The sequence below is a fragment of the Xiphias gladius genome, chromosome 17, assembly GCF_016859285.1.
Source record: "Xiphias gladius isolate SHS-SW01 ecotype Sanya breed wild chromosome 17, ASM1685928v1, whole genome shotgun sequence".
Taxonomy (NCBI): domain Eukaryota; kingdom Metazoa; phylum Chordata; class Actinopteri; order Istiophoriformes; family Xiphiidae; genus Xiphias; species Xiphias gladius.
The window spans coordinates 16,913,565-16,938,120 of record NC_053416.1 but is presented as its reverse complement, the minus strand read 5'-3'; the positions used below and the strand labels follow the sequence as shown (position 1 = coordinate 16,938,120).

The following is a 24,556-nucleotide window of genomic DNA, read 5'->3' as shown; positions in this document are numbered from 1 at the left end:
AATCTAATCTGCCTGCATCTGTTTTTCGAATTTCCTCATCACATGATAAAGATGCAATCCAGCGGTTATTATGAGATTGCAACTCAATTATTGTCATAGCATACACATAAGCACATCCACTGACAAGGCGGATGTGTTCAAATTTAGGATTAGCTCTCTTTTCCTCGGTATTTGTGTTGCTTTGTGAAGCACTTTTTGGCCCACCCTTTGTTAGAAACTTTACATCACTAAGTTTGATTTAACTAACAATTCAGTTTTCAAGGTTACCTTGCATTATTATATTATTTGAAACCAATCTTGTGCTAATCACTCTGACTACAAGCTCAAAATTTAAAAGTTAAATGCCTATTTATTAACACAGGATTCCACGTGAGGAAAGTTTGCTGTGTTTGTGTTGTTTATATTTGTTTTAGATACTTCGGCGTAACAGTTACTCAGACAGGAAAATGGTTTCTCTGTTGATAAAAGGGAACAGTCACAGACTGGCTTCATAACACTGATGAAAATGAAGTGACTGCTTTCATTTGTCTGAACAGATTAATACTGTTTTCCATTAGACTATAAAATCATTTGCATTCAAAATCACAATAATGACAAATATGAACAAATAAAACATTACAGCTTGCATGGCAAATTTTATTGATTTGTATCTTAAACATGTCCTTACAGTTGTTTTTTACTTCTGAACATTTGGAAGCTGAAAACCAATGACTGGACTGTCAGAGCCATGGGGCTTTTAGACCTGACGGAATTATCAAATATTTGAAACGACAAATTATACCAAACTGCTACAGTATATAAACCTCAATACTGACTTGATTTCCCCAACACTGTTAAGGTGTTGTAAATACATTTCATATCATTATTCAGCTGTTCCTCTGTTTACAAAGGCACACATGTATTGTGTGAGAATACCCAAACTGCGTGAGACATTTCTCATAATTGTAGCATCCATGCAGCAACCATGCTAGATTCTCAGGTTCTTGTGGAGTTGAGGAATAATTTCTACAGCACACAAGAGATGACACATCAAGTACAATGTGAGGTAAAGCTCACACTCTGATAAACAAACTGTCAATGCCGTGAACGTAGTTATATGAACAGTGGCCTGGCTGTCTTTGTTGGCTGACAGATGAGTGCTGTCGTTTGAGCTTTTCTGCTTAGTTCTCCTACCAAATAGGAGGTCTTGGATTTTTAGCTTCGGTGTTTGTCAAACACATGACGTAACTGATGACCTAACATGGGAAACTCCTCACATGTCACGCTCGGACAGAAAAACAAAGACCAAGTTACCGATCACTTAAAGCAGCGATAAAGAGGCAACAAAATTGATCTTAGAACACCGCCGATGTGAGAGGATCAGGTAGCTCAGGATGGTTTCTGTTCCTCTGAGAAAAGAGACTGTTTGCTTCTATAAACCAGTTACAGGCACCTCTCCTGCAGATCTGTTTGTCTCGGATAATGTGACCCAATCTTAAGATATAATCTGTGGCACCTTAGCCAATAGCTGAGCCACCTCTGCAGCCGTGGACCGCTGTAACAGTCCAAGGCTGAGATGCTCTCAAATACCCTCACTGGGCTCGTACAACCTTTTAGACTCACTGCCACACCCGCTTGCTCGTCACTGGCAAAGACCTCTTTCAAGCAATGGCCCTGCATGAAGTGATCCCAGTGTAGTTTGCCTGGGGCAGCGAATCCCACTGAACAGACTTGGATTCCACTTTTTCACCCGGCTGAGTGTGTACAGGCCGTGGCATTCAAAGCATAGACTACTCTGGTCAAAGCCAGGAATGAGGTCAGCACAGCGGGAGTCCTTCTAGATGCAGTTGAGCCCACAGTGAAGCCTGTCTATGGGTATTTCAAAATCTGGTTAAGTAGATTGGAAAAATAAACAATGAGCAGCAGTAGCTCTCACATCAGTCACCGTTTCCGTGCACAAGCTGCAAAACTGACTGGCATGTATGCAGAATTCAGGGGATTGTGCCGCATAGTCAGAACGGTGAGCCTCCAGAGGGGAACACAAACATTTTGCCCATTACAGGGAGACGTCTTTGTGAAATGAATGTGCTTGAGAGCAACACAGTCGATCCCAAAAAACTCCCAGACAAAGTTAGTATAACTGCTCTGAGGTTCAACACGATGAAATACAGCCACATAATACTGCAACTTACCTGTTAAATTCTTACATGGATACAGTGTTTAAATCATAAAGAAATAAATTTCCCTCCATATATTACTTAGAGTTCAGAGAGTTTCCAAAGCAATGAAATATGGGAGAGATGGTGCATGGCTAAGAACCAGCGAGTGGGTTGATTTGTAACTGTAAAGTTTTTACAATAACAACCAGACAGTCTAAAGAGGAAAATATATGCAGTGCAGCATTAACAACACAGTTGTTAATAGTAACTAACTATGATCGTAGTTAGGCACTATTAACTGGCATATACTTATTTCGTCAGATTATCATTGTATGGTATTTTTTTTTTTTAATTATTAACAAATATTCTTAAAAATCATGAAACATATGATTTAAGCTTACAAAAATAACCAACACTTACCGAAGTAAGTTTTAGATAGAAAACAACTCACCAGAGTGTTTGCTGCTATGTACCCATGTGCCGACTTGTCTGTAACAAGAAAGAAAACATGAGACATTAACATAAATATGAGATGTTTTTGTCTTTTTCATTGGTAACTTATTTCATGGTATCAGTATTCCGGTGTTGCTTACCTCCAGAGGTAAAGCTCATGTATTTCTGGTTGTTGACGGTCTCTTTGGAGTCATAGAACTTTAGGACGTCCAACACGGCCTGTGGGTTCTTCTTCTGCTCCAGCTTGGTGATGTTCGAGGTCTGTAGGAGCCGCGCCCACTGCTCTGGGATTCCCTTTACAAATAGACAGAGATCCAATTTTACAAGTTCTAAAGTGAAATGTAACATTTAAGCTACGATATGCAAGTTTCGTCTTGAGGAAAGAGCGTGGGTTGTTAATAGTCCTTCACTCACAGCCAGATACGGATGCAGCGTTTCGTTCATGCCATCTTTGTAAACTTTTGCATATTTTTACAGCTTTACAGTATCCTCCCAGAAAACCATAAAAGAACCAGAGTGGTCTCGTTTAAAACGGCCTTAACGGGGCTCTATGTGTCACAGACACACACCTTATCAAATGAACAAGGAACTATTTGTTACTGATGTCACGGACTGAGTGCTGCACATTTGGAAGTCAAATAGATTAGAGTACATATTCCTTAGTGTACAGGTGGTTTTAGAGGGAAATGATAAGTCGTAAAGCGCTCAATTGTTATTTTATTTGAAACAAAAAACATTCCTGTCTGTCTGGCTAAATGAAGAAGACGAGACATTTGTGTTACAGAATTTTCCTGGTATTTTGGAACCATTTCGGATTCATGTGTTACCTTATGGTTATTTTTATTACCAAATTAAAATCATTTTAAAGTACATGAATATCTGTTTATGTGATTTTATTGTTTATTGTATGATGTTGATTCTTTTTCTCATTACTGATGATCCCTTCAAGGGTAACTGATTACTATCATCAACACTTATACAATATAATGCACTTACACTGCAACAACCTCCCCTACAGTATAGAGTAAGAACTAAATTTAAACTACAGTGCATCTTTCAATATACTGCATGTAATGCAATACACTGAATAATCACCACTTAATAGGGGCTCAAGTTAAAAACATCGAACATTAAAAGTTTTATAAATCTTGCTTCTGGGCTGTTGCATTGAACCACTCAATAGATTGTGTCAAAAAGATGTTGAGATTGTTTTATTTCTTCCTGATTTACTAAAGTATATCTGGTTAGAGTGTCTGATGGTTGGGGTTCGTATAAAGCATAAAAACAAGAAAGTTTAAACACTTTGCGATCTTCTCTATGAATACTTGACAAAAACACGCGGTCAATTTAATGTAAAAAATATCAAACAGAGAAAATAAAAGCATAAGGAAGTACTATGTCGTGGTATTGTTTATCCAGGCTTGTGCAAGACTAAAACATCCACTGCAAAGTGAAACTGCAGCTAAAATGTAATTTACCAAGAAATGCTAAAAGGATTCCAGTGCAGGTTTCATCTGACTGGGGAGATAGAGTGATTGTCAATCAAGTCACTTGTATTACCAACTTCATGTGGAGGAAAATATTAATAGTTGACTCTATCACTTCAGGGAATTGTGATTTTAGAAATTTGTGCCTGGGTCTTTGCCATTGGAGGAGAATTATAGAAGCATATCAATCCCTTTTAATATGGCTGACTGTCAGGTGAAAGAGATACTCACTGTGAATTCTCCTGTTACAGCATCAAAGCCAACATGAATGGTGTGTTCAAAGTCTGAGGGTAGGGATATCTCAGGACGTTCCTTCTCCTTCTTCTTGTTTGCTACAGGAGACCAACAGAAACTGATTACAGGCTGATTTGTAATATTTTACACGTAGCAAATGTAGGAAATTGCAAATAAATCAATCAAAGTGTTGAAATGACGTGCCGACGGATACTCACTCTTATCTCCCCCGGGGAAGATGGAGCGCAGGCGGACCTTCTTGTTTTTCTCTTCGGGAGCCATTGGAAGTGGTTTAGAGGCGTGATTCAATGACGAAGAGTCTCGGGAACTACTGTTCATTCTCAAGGGGGGGGCTGGTGGTTTCTCTTCAATATCAACACTATCAGACATCTTTAGTGGCACTCACAATGTCCTATGAGAGAAAATGAGACAGATGGACGAGCTCAGTGTTAAAAAGTCTGATTATAGATCAGCAGGGACGGTGACAGGTGAGGAAAGTTACAAAATCCCTCTGGATGCCCCAAACATACCGACCTTGAATTTGGACAAGTGCTTAGTCCTGTCAATTGTGGAAAATACAATAATATCAAAGGACTTAACTGAAAAACACACGTTTGTTTTTCTGCTGCTTATTGAAATGTTTTTGTCAACAGCAAAATACATATTCTATAACTATAATATAATCTATAAAAGCTTAGAAAATATGGTGAAATTGGCCATAAGAAAACCCAAACCCCAGGATAACGTTTTCAGATGCTTGCTTTCCCAGACCAACAATCCAAAAACACTAAGATATTAAATCTACGATGATATAATACAGAGAAGCTACTAAAATTAAGTCCTCTGCTAACATTTCTGATACATTGCACAGCAGATTTAGATATTATTTACATTTAAAGGTTATCATTGTGATGTTTAAAAAAAAAAAAAAAAAAAACTATATACGTATCGTGTTCCCCTTTGCTATTTAAATGGAGGCTATTTGGAACAGAGGTGGAGTCTGATGTCCAGTGGGTCTGTTCAGCTGCAAAAACGGTAACTAGAGGTTGATTCTAAAAGAGACTGGCAAGAGTAAACGTTCCAATGACTCATCCTCTCATCTTCTATCTCCACATCCCACTAACATCTTAGACTTCCTCACTGCCTCACCCTGAGGCCAAGCCCATCATGTGATGTGCAGCACAACCGTCCCAGAAAGCGGGCCATCCAGGCCGCCCCCTTAGTGTAGACCTACATTAGCAAACAAAGAGCCCTCCTTGGCTCTTACACAGCGCGCGCTTCCTCTGACAAACTACACATGTGCCTTCACAGTGGCCTTTACAATTTTACATAACCATTGCCTGCACAAGACAAAATCTGGCTGGTTACACCCGACTCTTTGTTAACTTTCCAAAAGAGCTGGTTTTGAATGAAGGTAATTAGATTAGCAGAACGATGTGACATGACAAGAAGCCATGATTTAGTCAGATGTGTCTACAGTAATGGCATTATTACACAAGACTTCTGTGCTTTCCCTTCTGCTGCCTCAAATCTTGAAAAAGATACTTGCCCTTTTGTGAAACATGTTTGTCAGTAATGTTTAATTTCCTCAGGAACCTGTTTGAACAGGACAACCAGAACCAATACTCAGAATGTCTCAGAACGCATTCACTGTCTCTACAGCTCTGCAGTGACTTTATGACTATAGATCTTGTTATACTGTATGTCCAATACAAAACAACGCAATCATTAACTGATGGGTATTTTAATTACTGTCCTCTTCTTTGATAAACGTCTTTATAGGCAATTGATAACCTGTCCAAGCTATTTAACGTAGATTCTGTCTTTTCCTTATTAACTACTGGATAACTACAGGTTTATGTACGATTTGGACTCCAAAACAGCTGAGCAGTGTATCATCTAATCTAACATTTTTTTATCCCTCGGATAGTATAACAAATACGAAATAATGCCTAATTAGGCTGTTTTTAATGTTATATTCATGAACCAGACGACAAAATATTTGACAATCCTCTGCTCTCGTATGATGAGAATAAGAAGAATTTTGCTTCACTTAACAAGAGAATTTAACAGAGAAAATGCACTGTGGTCTTTTCAACTAGATAAACAATTCCATAATCACTGCAGGAAATTATTTGTTAGATAGCTGCCCGTACAGTGCTTTCCTTCAGTATCAGAGCTTGTTGTAGATGCATTTTTTTGTCCTATCTAAGTCTAAAGATGCAGCAAATGGTGGGCACAAGTTATATACTGAACAAGCAAGAGAGTGACATCAACAGTGAAGTGTGTAGCATGATAAAAATAAACATGTGAAAAAAAGCCTCACTGATTACATCAGCTGTACCCATGAGAAACTACTGATTTATTCCTTCCCAGGACAGATTTATGAAAAGGTGACTCACTCCTGACAGCTTGGTTAACTATAATAATAAAAGTTAGATGTTGACCTATCTTAGCTGGAGGGCACGCGCTATTTTTACATAACCAGACAGCTACAGAGAAACACTTTATGGTCTTAATGTACTAATAAATTTTTACGATTGTTTTCCCGGTGTATTTCCTGGCTGGTATGTGATATAGTACTGGCGGTGGGGCTGAGCCTGCTGGCAGTTTCTCCCATGCTGGGTGAGTTCCAGGTGAGAGTCTAGACACCTGCAGCAAACAGGTTCTCTTAGGTTTTAGGTTAGGCGTGTCAGCAACAACAAAACCCGGCAGAACTCCGGAGTGTATAAAGGAATGTCACAAAGTTGACAGGCTATAGCAACAGGGAGTTGCTGACAAGACAACATGGCTGTCATAACACCTGAGAGGAGAAAAGCAACAGGAAATTGTGAAGGCAACAAGGGAGATATTGTGGGTACTTGTGGGAAGCCTTACAGTGTGTGCCAGCTGACAAAATGAGCCCAAATTTAGTTAAAGGATCATAGGGATTATTTAGCTATACGGCTTAATACTGCACCACCTGGGCTAAGGTTAGGGTATGCTGTATAGAACTGACCATTTGAGCAAGAGTTGAGCCTTCTATTTTCACCGTGCTGGCAAACAATGGCTTCAAAATGCTCTTTAAGGGTTCATTTAAAACGCCAGTTATGGATTGAGGCTACATGATCAACAAAATAACAATGAAATAAAATGTAACCTTTATTAGCTGATACCAGGTAGCTCACAGCATATCATATTTTAAGCCAATGTGAACTTTAAAAAATAAAAAAAATATATTCATATCCCCAGAAATCATAGCAGATTATTCACTGAGAGAAAGACACCTACTGTAACTGTTTCAGCTTTTCAACTGCATTAAAAAGCATTCAAATGTCATTCGTAATCCCCTACATATATCCACCTCGTCTAGAGTTCATTACAAAGGCACATACACGTGGTTCTGTCCTGTTGAGACTAATGCAGCTGTGACTGATGCCTCTGTTAATCCATAAACATAATCTTGTGAACACATTGCTGCCAGGTACAGTTTGTCATACAGCTTTCATAGTTATGCACAGAAGTGTATTCACTAACATGTGCAAGTGGCACAAGAAGAACTGGACAACAGTAACTGGGAGCTAATCAATCAGGTCACAGGTCTGGCCAGCAAATACAGTGGAAAAAAAAAAATCAGTGGCTGCAACACCAAATAATGACGACGTGACAAGGGGTTTTGAGTCCTTTAAATATGAAACTGATATTATCTTTAGGTTTCTCGGGTGTTTCATACTGTACTCCTTTGCTTCATGGACTCTCGTGTCTTCCTTGGGACCATGCAACCCGAAATACACTCACATAAAACAGTGAAGGTCTAGCGCATGCTCATAAATATGATAATTTCAGTGAACAACTGCCATTGGAGAGCAGCGTGGCTGAATGATGTAGGCCGAAAAACTCTTCAGCGTCTGCGGTCATTTCTATATCAAGCAACAGAGAGAGTCTGTGCCAACAGCTGAAAAATACAAGCGGAAACCACAAGGAACCGAATGATTTTCTATATTATAAATCTCTAACTCTGGTCCTCACTGCTGTGTGGCTTTTGGCTAATCACCTGACTGCCGGCTCCGGAGCAGTCAGACGGCTAAAGATGGCAAATTCATGGAGGCCCAGACATTACTGATTCTTCACTCACATAAAACACTGACCTATTTACCGTGCAGACTGACGAGCAGGCAAGCAGTCAGTGACTGCACTGTCCCTGAAACAAGCAGCTCCTATTTCTGAAACACACATAGGCTAGTCTCTCTACATCATAAATCAACTCTATGTCTGCCTTTTGCCTGAAACTGTATATGGTCTTATATGAGGCTAAACTACTCCAGCAGACAAGGGAAAAAAAGAGAGCATTTCTACCATTCATGAGTTGCTGGATTTTTTTATAGCGTAAATGTAAACTTGGAAAACTGCAGCTGTAACACTGATCCAAAAGATGCTAATTTGCCAGAAATTACAGCCCCTAACTTCGTTCTGCTTGGCTTGCTTTGGTAGGACGTGACATTTTGACAGCATTATAAGAATGTTCAAGTGTCCAAAAAACACACCGAACCACCAAAGACACACCAACTGTACTCAGATATAACTGGGGATGTTTGCACATTTGTCTTCCATAAAATATTAATCTATCCATGAAGAGCAGGCCTTTTCTCTGCTCTTTCAAACATTAATGCTGAATTTGAATGGCTAACACAGGAAGAGACTCTAATCTTGAGCCAATGGCGGCCCAGTAATGGCCTTTGCAGTGGGGGGAGGGCTCCATAAATCTGGCTCTTCATGCCCCTGATTAGGACACACTCTCTGTTTGACTTGGCTTTAGCTCTGGCTGTGCTTCTTTGAAGGATGCTGATTACTTGGATGGGATGGACAGCTAGAGGACATTCAAAGGATAAGGAGGAAGGGGGGATTCTCCAAAGTTTACCATTGTTATCTTCTTTATCTTGATTTTACTGACCACTGTAGAGTGTTTTTATAACCACTGAGACAGAAAGACAAGATCAGTTCACTTGACAACCATCATATAACACAAAACACACACACCAACACAAAGGAAATCTGAAAACACAACAAAAAACTGACACTTCGCCCAGATGTTAAAGCACTGGAGGCTGACGACACACAGATGTCAACATGTTACTGCACAAACATTCGTCTCTCACATGGCTGGCCTGTCAAGGTCAGAATAAAACACACAAAGCCACAGTGTAGACGCCACGCAGTGCCATCCCCCTTTAATTTCAAATGGAGGGAGAGCGAGGAGGAGGAGGAGGAGGAGTTTGGTGTTCAATTCTGTTAAAAGGGCACTGAAAGGGACATGAGTAGAATGTATGGTCACAAGATCAAAACCTCAAGTGGTCAAACATGCCACGGCATCCTCAAGGAAAATGTGTGGGTTTTTTTAGTTTTTTAGTTTTTGTTTAGTTTATAAAAATATCTAAATTAAATATAAGGCAAAAGGGTCTTTTTGAGAATACTGTAATAACATTTGACTAAGCATTTTACTTCTTTGGACTTTTGATCCCACCCCGGCATGTACCAGAGTTTGCATCCAGCCATAGACCTGGACTTTGCTTAAGTATAAATAAATATACTAGAAGATCGATACAAGATGCATGCAAGCACCTCTAAAGCTCAAAAAGTGAACATAGAATAAGTCAATATCAGAAATCCAGGTGACTATCTGTGAAAAATGTCACTGGTTGATACTTAATCTGTAGATTAGTGACACTGTGATACCATAAAGTATGACAAACACAGAAAACACACATTAAACCTGAAATTTCCAAAACATCAAGAACACTGGCAACTGTAGCATAGAACTGTTGACTGTGACTGTGGTTGCTGTGCTATAAAAAAATTCTCCCATAGCAGCTTTTGTCTGATGGGGCTCCACCTCTTTGGTTTGGTCCCCCTCCTGCAAAACTCAGTATCTCTGCTTTGCATACAGCTGCCAATGGTTGGTTCATGAAAGGGACAAGTCACAACTACCTCATTTGTTTTCTTAGAACAGGTGGCAGGTGAAACAGGGATGTGTAGGTTTATTCTCAACTCCAGAACTTACAAAAATACATTTTGCTCAGCTCACCTTAAGTACAGATGTTGCTGTTATAATTTTCACGGGGAAAGCTGCATTTTAGAAACATTTTTGCTACAATTTTGCAAAGGTTTTTAATAAACATCTCTCTCTTTCAATAAACATATACACACACATATATAATATATAATTATATATATATATAAACTCAATAACATATTAATGGTGGTTGAACATGCAGTTGTTGTCCCCTTTCACAGACAGCAAAATCGTTTCTTTCATTGCTTGTTAATCGCCTCTCAGCAGTGGAATCATGTGTTTCATTACTCAACAAAAAATTCAAAATCAAAGTTTTTGTTCCAGCTTCTATTTTTAGCTGATACACATGCCTTGGGGAAAAGCCATGAAAATGTTGAACATGCACATCTTTTAATCGTGTTGGTATAAAAGGCTTATACCCGTTCATAATATGCCAACTAGAGCACGATTACACAATATCAAAGGCAAACCTAAATGGATGCAAAAGTTGCTCTTCCACATTAAATGTCCATCCATTAGATCAGTTCACATACAGTGTATTTTCCTAGATTTTTTTCTAGACAAAACCTGATAACAAACATTTCATTTTATTCAAGCAATTGTTGTGATGTTATCCAGTCCTTTTTTTTTTTTTTTACACACAGCACAGTGTATAAACGTCCCTAATCAGTAACCAGTGATCTATTATTAGCCACCACCCAGATGTCTGTCTGTGATCTTGTTTTGCTTCCATCAGTTTTTTTTCTGGATTGTCTAGGCAAGTCTGGATAACCCAGTGTTATTAGAGCTTATGCATACTGGTGACTTTTTTCACCTTTTATTCTTATTATACTGTGCATTACTGTTCAATTTCCTTGCAAATATTACACAAAAATTGCACTGCAATTAAACTGGGTCATACAGCAGTTACAAAACTTGAATTGTCTATCATGGATATAAAGATGAAAGACAAATGAAGGTCCTAAACTGCACAGAACCTAATCCACCACATATCTCAGGTTGAGCAGTTTGAGTTGAGACGTTGTTTTATCAGTAATCCGCTTTAAAATTACCCATTATTTTATGATCCAATTCTCATTTAATCTAAATTAGATGACTGCAATCCAGCTTTTGTTTGACTGTTAAAATTCTACATTGATCTTGTCCAATGCTAATCAGCAACAACACTAATGAGATTGAAAAAGCATGGTGATAAAAACCTGCCTTATTTTCTCTTCAGTTGGTCACACTAATTAGCCTACTCTCCCAGATTCAAAGGATTCAGTGGTCTTACCGCACAATATCTCCCTGGTTGACTTACTTACTATTAGGTAACCCTCTGCTCACAGGGTGTGCGATAACATTTCTCATAATCGAAACAAAGCAGAAAAAGGCAGGTTAGGCCACACTCAGGACCCATTTATTCCCCACAGACTACAATCCACCACGAGTCTCATTTTAAAAGGCATCATCCTTTCCCAAACCCCCCTGCTGTGGGGGCCTGAGAGTTCGCTCTGTCATTTAATATCAGGTTCTGGTGAACCCGCCCCAGTGCTGCTCTCTCATATCAGACAGACACTTTTTTCGCCCTCATGTCTTAAACCTGTCACATTGGTTTTCTCACTTTCAAAAGATTTTTGTATCAACATCTCAAAATAATAGTTTTGGTAAGTGTTTTCCGAGGTAATTTGAATTGCTGTGGGCACACTCCTTTTTTAGCAATGATACGTTAGCAGCAAAAGTAAACAATATTAAAGTAAAAGCAAGAGATAACACTATATAACAGTCACAGCTGACAAAACTGCTGTGCACCGTGTTCTGACAGTTGAGCTGCTGCTCTCTCTGGATGAGCTACCAGTGGAATAAAAGTGCTTTAAAGTGAAGCAGTTTATTCTGTCAGGTGGGGAATTTCCATAAAAAAGGACTACCAGTAGTATAAATGTGCTTAAAAATATGGTAGCTCATTCTGTCAAGTGGACAAAAGCTATTGATAAAATTAGATACATTATTTTTAAGCTAATTTATATGGCTGGTTGTCTGTTTTGAGACAAGGCCTGAATTTATTCAAAGTACATTTCCATAACCAGTAGTTTATTTTGATGGGTATTTCCTGCCTGACAGAGCCAATTTATTATACTACTACGTTATGATAGCTTTTCTAATCTGCCTGACAGAATGAGATGCCTTATTTCTAAGCACATTTGATAGTCCATCTTGAAATATGAAGTATTTTGATGTATTTTTGCATTAAGGTTCTACTCCTGCACTTATGTTCAAGATTTAAGAAATTGTAATCATGAACGAGCATTCTCTCAGGTCTAAAATATAGACACAAGATTGATGCAGAGGTGGTTGTGGTTGCTCTTGGCTTGGTCTATTGGTTTCTGTCACCAACTCAACAGCTTGGTAGCTTTTTTTATGGTCTGTTTTCTTAATGTGATGGTTGGTAGTGGAGACGTCAAGAAAACAGAAGGAAAACCCAAAGACAGTGCAAATAAAAATTATGCGCCTAGTCCACAGCGATGCCTAAAACCTTGAACATGCCCAACACTTTTGACATTCCAACTTACTCTCAAGGTTGTATGTTGGTGACTTTGAATACATGAATGGAATTAATACACTGGAAGTAACGAGCCTTCAGTTTTGACGATGACAAAACAGAGACACTGATGGTTCCCTGTGGTTGATACGACTGACAGGTTTTCAGCCGTTCCCAGCCGTTCTCCCTCACTGTGCGAATCTCTGAGTTTCCTTGAACTTGCATTGCATGAGAAATTGTAAGCCGTCAGACAGACCTACTAGGTTTGGTTTCATATTATCAAAAGACGAGCAAAGACGTACTACAATTAACTCTTGGACCAAACTATACTTTGACCGCTCCCCGTCCAATAAAGATTTGAGCACCAAGCACAGGTAAGCTCATTTTGTAATGTATGCTTTTTTTTTTCAATTCAAAAAAAACCTTTTTTTTTGTATTAGTGTGGCATGGGTGGGCATGTTTGAGTGCCAGCTGGGGGCAGAGAGGGGAGTGGATTACCTCCTGCCATACCAGCTGGTGCACCTTCTCTGAGTCAAGTTGAAAGGGTTAAAACAAACCCACTGTAGGGCATGAGGGTGTGTACATGTTGTCCCTCTCTACTGCATTTTCTCCAGGAATGTATAATGTTTGTATGCATGCAAGGTCAGTTAACATACTGTTTTGAGATTTTGTGGAAAATCTTTCATGTTTGAGGAAAACTTAATTTGTGTGTCTCCACGTGTATCTAAAAAGCCTGGCTCTGTGGCATGTTCTACAATTATACTGTACATAATATTATCTTACTGTTCTCTCACAATTACAACTGTCTTTGAATTAAATTTTAATAACCTCTGCCCTGCCAGACTTATATAACTCCATTATGACTTTGCATAAATGCTGCCATGAGACTAATATTTGTGTCAATATTTGTGTCAATACTTCACGGCAACTAGCTGTGAAAAGAAACTGAACACCTCCAGGTTATTCTGGGTTGAATCTACTTTTTGTCAGCAGTGCTGTGGATGATCTTCAGTTAAAAGGTGTTATTTATTTGTGACAGATGAGTAATTCCCTTCTACCTGGAGTTACAAAACTTGGACCATGTGGTTATAGCTACAGCTTTTCTATAAAGCTGAATCAAAACTGTGACTTCAGTAATTCATGGACTATCTTTGATATATAATCGTTTTATGTGACTGACAGACCTAATCAAACACAAGGTTTGCTGCATTCAAACCCCAGTTGAAATTAAAGTCTCCCCAACAATTTAGATAATGCTGCTGGAACATATGTGAAGTTCTAACCTCGAGAAATACAGCGTATACATAACAGAAGAGAAATCCATCACAAGAGGTCCAAAATGTGAATTTATTACAGTTAAAGCAATTGTTTTTAAAGAATAAATGAAACAGTCACATTGTAAAGCACATCTGAGGCCATCAGCAGTCTTTTCATTCCCTGAAAACTCTTCCCGCGTGATAGCCTCCAACATCTTACATTGTGAAACCTGTTCATCTTCAAACAAACTCAAGTTCAGATGCCCATCTGCAACTCTCTACAAACTCTTGACACAGTGAAACTTAGTAATCTCTTAAACCACCTGAACCCTGTCCTCCTCTGTAACCTTTCATCTTTTGATGCCCCACAGTCTCTCTCCATCTGGAACGTCTTCACCCATTGCATCATCTTACTGTAAAGGCTTTAACACCTCTTACTTTCTGGAATCTCAAATCCGAGATTTCTCATTTTTCAAGACATGCCTTTGCCTATATTGAAGCCCCGTTTGTAATTCGAGTTTGATACATCAGAAACAGTACGAGTCACACAAGGACTATCTATATTTGCAATGCACACAAGCAGACGACAGATAAACACACAGACAAGCAACCCTATTCTAAGTAGCAACAGACATCAAGAAGGGGGATTACGGAGGGAGCTGTGTCAATGTGTCAGTGTGTGAGTGTTTCCTCTGTCTCTCTCTGTCTCTTTCTCTCTCTCTCTCTCTCTCTCTCCCCCTGTCTCTCTCCAGCCATCTCTCTCACTTACTCCCCCCCTCCCCTTTCTGAGACAAAATGGCCAGATGGCTTCCAATCCTACATGCTAATCCACAACACACAGACTGTAGCCCTGACACACCTACCACAAGACTACTGCTCCGCTCTAGACAGCTATGCCCTTAAACACATGCATACACATACAAACACCCCACATGAGACCACTACACATTTCTAAACTGTCAACAAGAGTCCTTAACGATAACTCCACTTAACAATAGCAACATAACTCACCCAGACTAAGTCCTCAACAGATGGAGGCCTACTTGTATGTGTATGTCTGCGTGTGTGTGTCCTACTATCATATTTCAGCGGGCCCAGTTAGCCGGCTACAGGCCAAGATGAGGTCCTGTGTCTATTGCTTTTGTTAGCTGAGGTGAGGTAAGAGAAGCTGTGTGTGTTGGGTTACACTAGCCAACGGAAAACATGGGGAAGCCCAGAACGGCACACTAATACACAAGGAGACAAACAGGCAGACGTACTGAAAAAAGAAATGTTTTACATTGTTTCAGTGCACAAAATGATTGCTACTTTTATTATCTGTCTTCTATGACCATGTTAAATAAAGGTGCAGGACAAATTATGGTTACATGTGGTGGCAGATTAGATAATAACTCTTTAATTTTATTCACCTCTCTGGGCAGATGATCGTTTAAAAAACATAAATAAAACAAATGAAAATTAAAAATCTACTAGTACATTTATCCATGATCCTAAGAGATAGGAAGGCTCTGGTAAGCTCCTCAACAATACCTTTTATAGTATTGCAAAATGCCTGCCTGACAAATCAAGCTAAGGGAAAATCATTCATTATTTATGCAAAATGTAGGAGGAAAAGTCACACCCTTGTCTATTACAGAGTCTTCAAAGAAAGCTACTGTAAATAACAATCTAAGTGTAGACTATGTATTTCTTTCCTGTGATGATTAAATTATTTCATTTCTCCATGTTTCCCTCCCTTCATTTTCGCAGGGCCATTCTATCTAATGCTGCTTGTTCGCTGAAATTATATGATTAATAAAAATAAAATCAATGGTAGTTTTGGTTAGTCGATCATCAGTTGTGATAACACTTGCGTCAAAGCTAAGCTACAATAAACTTGGATTTTGCCTCAGAATACATGTCTACACTGTAAATGGAATACTGAAAGGTGCAGTTTTACTTTTATTTTTAGGAATACAGAATGCACAGTCTATCAGACCAGTCACATCATCACATTTTGACTGGCAACAGCTTCTGTCTGTGTTTTGTCTTCACACATATAAAATTTTCATGAGGTGCATGAAACCTATGCAGAGACAATAGTATGAATTCTTTCAAGTGATGGTAAGCAGCCCTGCACAAACCCATATAGACATAGAAAATACAAAGCTTTTAACAGACCTGTGTAAATAAAGGTGTGATAAATATATAATGTGTGTGGCATTTGGAGCATTGCGTCTAAGGCCCAGAGTGGAGGCCAATTATCCAGCGACAGTTTCACAGATCAGTGGAACGGCAGGGCGTTTGTATATCAAACACTTCTACTCTAATGGTATATCACAGCATTTCTGTCTGATTGTCTGATTGTGACACTGCATTAGATTACTACTGTAGGCCTGGTGTCTTTTCTGCCAAGACCAGTGCTGTGTCATGTGCTGTACTAGCACAAACTATTTTATGCACTGACAAAATTCCCAATGAGTTTTAAGTAAAAACAACAGTTTAGTTCATCAAATGATGCTCTTAAAGTGAAAAAGGACAAAGGAGGGGCCATGATGGTGGCAGTTAGGGACAGTTTATGTTTTAGCCACTTAATATTTCCATGCAAAAAATAGAGCAGTAGGCACAGGACGCCCTGGGATGAACACAGTGAAAGAAGGATGGTGTGCATGTTTTGACAGATAGATTAGTGGTGATCGGAAGAGCATGTATCAATATCAGTATAACAGGCGAATGTTTGAGGGGAGTAGCACCTTCAATATCCCATCCCCCAATTCCCCTCTACTATCATCTCACCCTCCCTCGATCACTGACATGACTCCCTAACATCCCTCTTCACACGACAGCCAGACAACAGGTCTCCCATCAGGCCCTGCTTCTCACAAACCGGAGGATGACTGCGCTTCCTGGGAGAGGAGATCTCTCGCTCCCTGTGTGTTAGCTCTGACAGCACAATCTAAATGAGCGGATGTGATGGGGAGACACACATTCACCTCATACTGTAGCCAGCCCTTCCATCCTCCTCCACCACCGATGGCTGTGGAAGAATCCCAGGCAGAATAGCTCAGCTTTCACAGGACCGGCCCCCACCCCCACTCCGATCCCCAATGAAGTCAGGTGACCAGATGTTGTATATCTCCCTGTCACTACAGCCGCCATGAAACTGCTACACACATCCATGTTAAAGCCAGGAGACAGAGACACGTCTATGCTCTGTGTGTGTGTGTGTGTGTGTGTGATCACTGAAATACAGAAATGGAAATAAAAGCCATTTCTTCATGAAACCTTCCCTAGAAAGACCATAAGTGAGACAGTGCAGAGATGACAAAAGAACATCCATCAGCATATTAACCATCCATCACCCCCACCCCATCCACAGCATATACAGCTCAGATCCATCCCTCAGCCTCGGGTCTACAGACCCAAAATAGCATTGCTTCTTTTTTGTTCCAGTGTTGCCACTGCAGCTGCTGCATTTCTCCAGGACTGACACACACACACACACACACACACACACACAAACACAAACACACACACACACACACACACACACACACACACACACACACACACACACACACACACAAGGCCTGTACAAACGCCACCATTGATTCTAACACCTCCCCATCAATAAAGATGCTATTTGTGAGCCACAAGGGAGTACATACAGAGATGATGTGATGCAGCGGGGGGGATATGATCATACAAAACATGTCCAGCCCATCTGATGCAGGCATCCGTTTCCATCGCGCCCTCACGGACGGACTGCTGATGAAACCGCTGCCTCCTTAGCAGGGCAGAATGCAGAATGGTAGAAGAAAAAAAAAGGCTACAAAGCACCCCTACATACACAGCCTCCCCCCTCCTCTTCCTAGCTTCTCCTCCCTCCTCTGCCTCCCCCTCCACATCCCCCATTGCATACACAGAGAGGGAATTACCTGAAATATGTCTTCACATTCTCTTGCTCGGTGTTTCGCCTTTGGGCCTGGGGCTGTGGCAGATTCATCGTCGGCCGTGTAGTCCTAACGACAGTTTAAAGGCAGGATTGCCATTCTCTTGTCAGACCAGTTCCTGACCCTAAAAGAAAGCTTGTTCGGCAGGCTGGATGCTTCACTGGCTGCCCACTGTTCCCTAGCCCGTGATGTCATCCGGCCCCGCGCTGCTCATTGGCCGAGAGGCTGAATATTAACACGGGCAGCGGGTCTGGGGGAGGAGGCAGCCAGCGGCGAGACCAAATTGGTTTGCCGTTTGACAGACCAAACCTGCTGAGTGAGAGGGGCCAGGAGGGACGAACCCTGTGTCCCGATCAAGAGCTTCCCTTTTGCAGACTTGGAGGGCAGTGGTCTAGCTTTCTGTAGCTCTTAGTACCTCAGGCGGGCTGGTAAAACTTGACACAGAAACCGCGAATTTAACAAGAACGGGCTTTGTGTTTTATGCACTGGGTCCTCTAAAACAGTTATAGTTTCACTATGTATAGACTGCATGAAAGAAAAAGCATATAACATATAAATAAGCATCTGTTAATGAAATATCATAAAATATGATAATAATTTGCCGCAAAAGAACAACAGTCCTGAGTACAAGAGCGGTAAACAACTAATCACAGGTTGAAATGTGATTAAATGTGATTAAGCTCCCTGCATATTACTCTAATGTATCACAAACACCTACCGAACGTTGATATTTGGCTTTCATACACAGAACAGTACACTTTTATTTTGTGTAGGAAAAGGGGATTCTTTCCTTTCAGAATTATCTTAGACCTCAAAATAAACAGAAACAATAAACCTCTGCCAATTCTGGCGATAGGTGTAAGGTTTTCTTTTCTACAAGTTAATTGCTATTGATATTGAGTGAGACCCACCCAAGTGCCTTTCATCTATTTCTTAAGATGCTGAAGAGTTTGCAAACCACAGCTTCTATAACACCAGATCTTTTTTGTTTAGTTTTGTAATTTTTGTTTTTTTTTTTAAATCAGGGCTGGTATGATATCAACTTTTTAGAAAAATTAGGGAGAAAACCTGGAGAAAACCTGGAGAAAGCCAAATTGTTTCCTGAATTTTAAGATTTATCAGCCAAACACCAACAGATTTCCTTTTAGTATGAAAGTGAGTATAAAAGTGTGCGAAAGGTTCATAAGCTGGCAGGGACGACAACCAAAATATTCACTGTATTTGCCCTAATTTGCCTATGATGTCATCTTTTTCCTCTACCTCACCTGTGATTGGCTGACTGTCACAGCATCTGCTCAGTCTCATGGCTAGTGCTTCTAGCCCAAGGTGGAGGCCTATCAGAGGCTCTGTGAATCATGGCTGGTTGTCCTGACAACCCCTGTAATGTCGATTCCTTCTCGGGGATTAATATGGCTGTTCTGTGACAGTGCTCACTCAAACTGAGAACCTGATGATTATAAGAAGACAACGTCCCTTGATAATCCTCTATTTACATCAGAAGGTGGACTTTGTGATTTTATAAAATAAATCACAATTATATTTTTGTGAAAAAAATTGAGCTTTGAAATTATTTGGAATATAGTATACAATAAATGCCGGTAACTGTCTGAAATTTGTAGTTTTTTAATTGAATTACATTTTTTTGGTAACCATCATATGAAACTTTCTGAAGTCTTGGGCGTTTTATATGCTTCAAAATTAGGAATAATCCCATGCACATCGTTCTTGACAGTTTTCTCCAGCTTTGCAGGCTACATATGAAAACCAGATTAAACCCTGCCAACATGAGAAAGAGAAATGCAAATGTGAATTTAGTTCAGCAGCGCCACACAAACATTTTGAAACAGAGAGGAGGTCTTACTCTGGCTCCTGACAGCAGACACTAAGCATCACTGTACAGTTACATAGACGCAGTGAGGCACAATTAATACAGAACAATGTCAAAATGCTCTTGGATTGGGAACAACACAACTCCTATTGCATGACAGAGCCTTTAAAACATGAATAGAATACTTGGATAAAATTGGCCTCTTAAATGTTATCATTTCTGGACATCTATATTTTTTTACTTTGCCAATCCAATCCTCCCACAAGTAAAACAGCAGCAACCACTACCTCATTCATTTTCTATGTTTATGACTCCCCCACACGTGATTGTAATTACGAATTGTCAGAATCAGTTGGGCTGTCCCACTAGGTATCCGGTTGATGGAGATGAAATACCCTAAACAGGTCACAGGTCCGACACATGGACAGACAAAAACTCTCAAGCGTGAAATTTTTAGAGTAGCTGTCTTTGGATTCAAAGAAAATCCATACAAACACAGAAAAAGGCTAACTCCAGCAAGAGGAACTTACCCCTTGAGGTGACAGTGCGAACCACCAAGAAACCCTGCTCCCCCAACCGGAAACAGCATTGATCAATTCCTGGTTTTTGTATTCTCAAATATCCAAGGCTTTTTTTTTTTCCATGGACTGAAGCAACCACAGCTTTGTGCTTATGGTCAACTGTGTTTATGCTGTCAATCACAGAGTGAATGTCATCATATAATGAGTTTTCTTCCAAAATTATAAAGGGCTGTTAGTTTACTAACTGTAACCCATCTGTCACGTCGTGCACTTCATGTCAGCCTCTTTTAGCCAATCAACAGGGTCGGCCCTAACATTTATGTGGCCCTGGCCAGAATCTGGACCCACCACCCAACAAAGAAACACATACATAACCACCTTCTTACATGACTGCACTGATGTACAGGCTCCAAATGATTCTATTTGCCTTCATTTTTGTAGATTCAAACAGATTCAACAGGTGAAATGAACAAAAGTTCATACCTCTCAACTGGATTAACATGCTTTGTCTGTTCCGTGAGAAGAGCAGGCGTGTAGTACTCTGAAAAACTGGGATGGCAACAATGATTAGAAAGGTCACAGACTTTCTACTACAGCCAGTGCATGTCCCTTCCCAACCGTGTGTGTTGTTGTCGTGTCCTTTAGAAGTGCTGAACCCATACCTGCTCCCTCACTATAAATCACCATAGATAAGAATGCATAAAATGTCCTAATTAAAGACTAACACAACAGACAGAAATATGTATGTCTCCCTGGTTTTATGCAATATTTTCTCCATTTCACATTCTGCTAAATATGTGATAATTATTTATAAACTTAGCCAAGTAATACTTGAGGGAGATGATTTCCTAAAGCTTGGAAGTAATAGCTCAGATCAGGAGCTGACAGGACAACCTGCAGCTGCAGTGAGGAGGAGCATAATTTACTAGTATCCATAGGCTGCTGTCAGTGATCAGGTTTATGTAATCAATCCTATAAATATCCTCGGAGGCAGGGCACAACTCTGTGGTGACATTTTGTAATAAGCCCTGTCTGGAATTTACAAGTGTTATGGGCAAAGTCAGGAAAATTTGCTTTCTTAATGAAATCTATATACAGTAAATCACATATCTGTAAAACCTTCATATATCCTGACTTCTAATCTCAACAGTAACATAATCAAGTAGGTTCCTAAAAAACAGTGTTGTAATCTTATGTTCATCAGAGTTTACAGTTAACTGGCTGTAATTTAAAGAAGCCTTGTTATTCCACTGCAACCCATAATTCACTTAACAAAGAAATGTTACTTTTACTACATGTTGGTGTTAAAATTATTTTCATCAATGTGGAATCAAGATTTATATAGAAAATTACAAACAAGCATGTATTACATCTATTTTCATAACATGAGCATTATGCAAAGGTAGAGTAGGGAAAATACTAATCTAGTCAAATAAAATTTGTTTTTGAGCCATGCTATGTTGGTTTCTCTGTTCACAGTGTTGTTCCAGACTGAAATGTCACAACATCTATTGAGAATGAATTTGCATTAAATTTTGTATAGATGTTCGTGGTCCACAGATGATGAACACCACCTCTGTAACACCACTGTGAAGTTGACATTTTTGTTTTTTAACTGATATATCTCCACATCCAATTTGATAAATTGCAAGGAAATTTGGCACAGATATTCATGGTGGCCAGGAGATGATTCCTAATGACTTTGGTCACTCCCCGACTTTTCCGCTAGCGCCACCAACAGGTCAGTACTTTCACTAATCTAACAAAATATCTCCACATGTACTGGATAGATTGGCACAAAATGTAAAACAGATACTCATGTTTCCTGGATGATTATGTTTTTAAGTGAAATATCTCAACAACTATTTGATAGATTGCCGTTAGGGATTAAATTTGCCCATTACTTGGTTTAAAATACCTCCAAAACCAATTCCCATCAGCCTCAGCTGCACTTTGTATTTAGTGCAAATGTTAGCACTCTAAAATGCTAACTTAGAGTGTGAACATTACACCTGCTAACATCGGCATGTTAGCATTGTCATTGTGAGCATGTTAGCATGCTGATTTTTCCATTTTGTTCAAAGCATCAGCGTGCCTTAGTATAGCCCCACAGAGCTTCTAGCATGGCTGCAGTCCACTTGTCTTGTTTGTGTTTATTTTGTATCATATTTTTATTAGTATAAGGGATTCAAAGATTTGGGCACCTTTTATTGGTTCTTTGGATGTTTGAAGGTTTTGCCTTCTGGGGAAAAGGATATATCATGCCTTGCTACAATGTGCAAAACCAGTTTTCTCATTATATGGCAATGAAGCAATCCAAATGTATCTACTTGGAACTGCTCAAGAATCCCTTTGGTTTATCAACTCGGGATGGCCAGCCATATATTCCATCAACAACCACATTATACAATTTTTGTTTGCAATATGAGAGTGAAATTTCATCGCTGCTTGTGTGCAGCATTTTCTGATGATCCTTCCTCATCAGTCCGAGAAGAATGTATCATTCTGCAAAATGGAAGGAAGAAATTTGAGAAGATAGGTCATTTGGTTTAGAATCAAATAATAATAGCACTGGTCAATCACTACCGTATAAACCATATCAAATCATGGTTTAGATTATCATATTATTGTAGCGCTCACTGTGCCATGGGAGCAGAGGTAGAGGGAAGCTTCAGAGAGACTTGCAAGCCTCGCAGGAAATGATGATATACGAGAGGAGATGAAGTGTGTGGGCGAATCCCACTGAACTAAACTTCACTTTCTGCTATGGGCATCAATAAAATATCTCTCTTCTTACTTGTGCCTGAATATGCGTGCATCTTGTCACAACAACTAAGCAATTTTCTTTTAGTCTATGCTGACATCAGGTCGTGCAATTTAGGAAAACACACTGTTATAATAAGTCTGTTTTCTGCTGGTTTAATATGTCCGAGTCGCAAGTGATACTGTTTCTCATACTAAATTCAAGAATAATATGACAAGAATGACAGGAAACAGTGGTTTACTCAGAGCGGGTCTTTCTATTATGAGACTCTACCACAAATTTCCAGTGTTTTTAAAAAACAATAATGTCACTGAAATCAAATATACATTTTTTTGCACTGTATCCTATAAAAAGGCTATGATTTGAAGTGTGCAAGTTATATTGTTTTATTACAGTTGATATTTTGCAGTGATAATAGCAGTAATATTGAGACTCAAGCACATTTAAATCAAGTGCTGTTCGGCATAAACAAAAACTGAACCAAAAGATTTTAGCTTTTAAAACACCTTATCCACATTTTTCCAATTACTTGTTGCAATCAAAATGTTGTTTGACAGCTGTTTTGATTGTTAAAATGATTTGATAATATATTGAAAAAATACTCCAGCAACATAAAGCCTATACAGCATCATATGGTATTTGTCTAAGTGTGCTGATGCCTGTGGATAAAACAGAAGCGAGAGGGCTGGTATGGACAGTGTATTAAATGCTCTTCATTTTACCACATCAGATTAACTTCTGTAAACCCTCTGCTGGTAACTTGGCATGTAAAAGATAATGGGTCACGCACACTCATGCTACAGCTACATTCACAAATGGAAAAAACTCACTTTTTGTATGTGCTTGCTCAGTAGAGATTAGCCCCCAACCAACATAACTGAGGTTAGTAGGCCTCTATCCTACTGATTATGGGTAACCTATTCATAGGTAACACGTCTTATAAGAGCTCATCAAGTCTATTCGCCATTTTTCAGAAAGGAAAAATGCTCAGTAGTAATGTAAGCACTGTCAGCCGAGCACAGTAATTACAGATTACATTGCAGTTTAATGTGCACTTAACACCTTGGCTGTTTTGCCAAGATTTTAAATTCAGGCTATGTTACATGTTTCCACATGCTTACTCAAAGACGGTGCTAAGGCCGAGAGGGAGCATATCATCTGACTCCTGCTACCATATCTTTTGGATCATAAATGCTAGTTCATGTCAACAAATACAACTCCTCTTTCCCCACACTGCTAATCTGTGGTTACCCACAATGAGGGTGGTGTTGAGGGCGGTCTTATTTACATTTTGCAGTATCATAGACTGCTCTATCTGATGACTGTGAGGTATGTACGGGTATGTGTTTAATGTGAACTGGGTATAGTAGTTTCCC

At 39.5% G+C, this 24,556-nt stretch overlaps 1 protein-coding gene across 3 annotated transcripts in view; it reads right to left on the bottom strand.

Annotated features, from left to right (window-relative positions):
- Positions 1 to 24,556, bottom strand: part of LOC120802267 (serine/threonine-protein kinase PAK 3) — a 39,008-nt gene that overhangs the window by 7,603 nt on the left and 6,849 nt on the right. For 2 of the 3 annotated variants that reach the window (XM_040149885.1, XM_040149883.1), the window contains exons 4-7: positions 4,531 to 4,724; positions 4,310 to 4,410; positions 2,732 to 2,885; positions 2,590 to 2,627 (exon numbers count right to left, since the gene is read on the bottom strand). In XM_040149885.1, coding sequence (XP_040005819.1) covers positions 2,590 to 2,627; positions 2,732 to 2,885; positions 4,310 to 4,410; positions 4,531 to 4,702 — 465 coding nt within the window. In that variant the 5' untranslated portion in view covers positions 4,703 to 4,724. Of the gene's footprint in view, positions 1 to 2,589; positions 2,628 to 2,731; positions 2,886 to 4,309; positions 4,411 to 4,530; positions 4,725 to 18,052; positions 18,223 to 24,556 lie in introns of those variants that run through there. The other variant, XM_040149884.1, reaches the window with a different exon arrangement.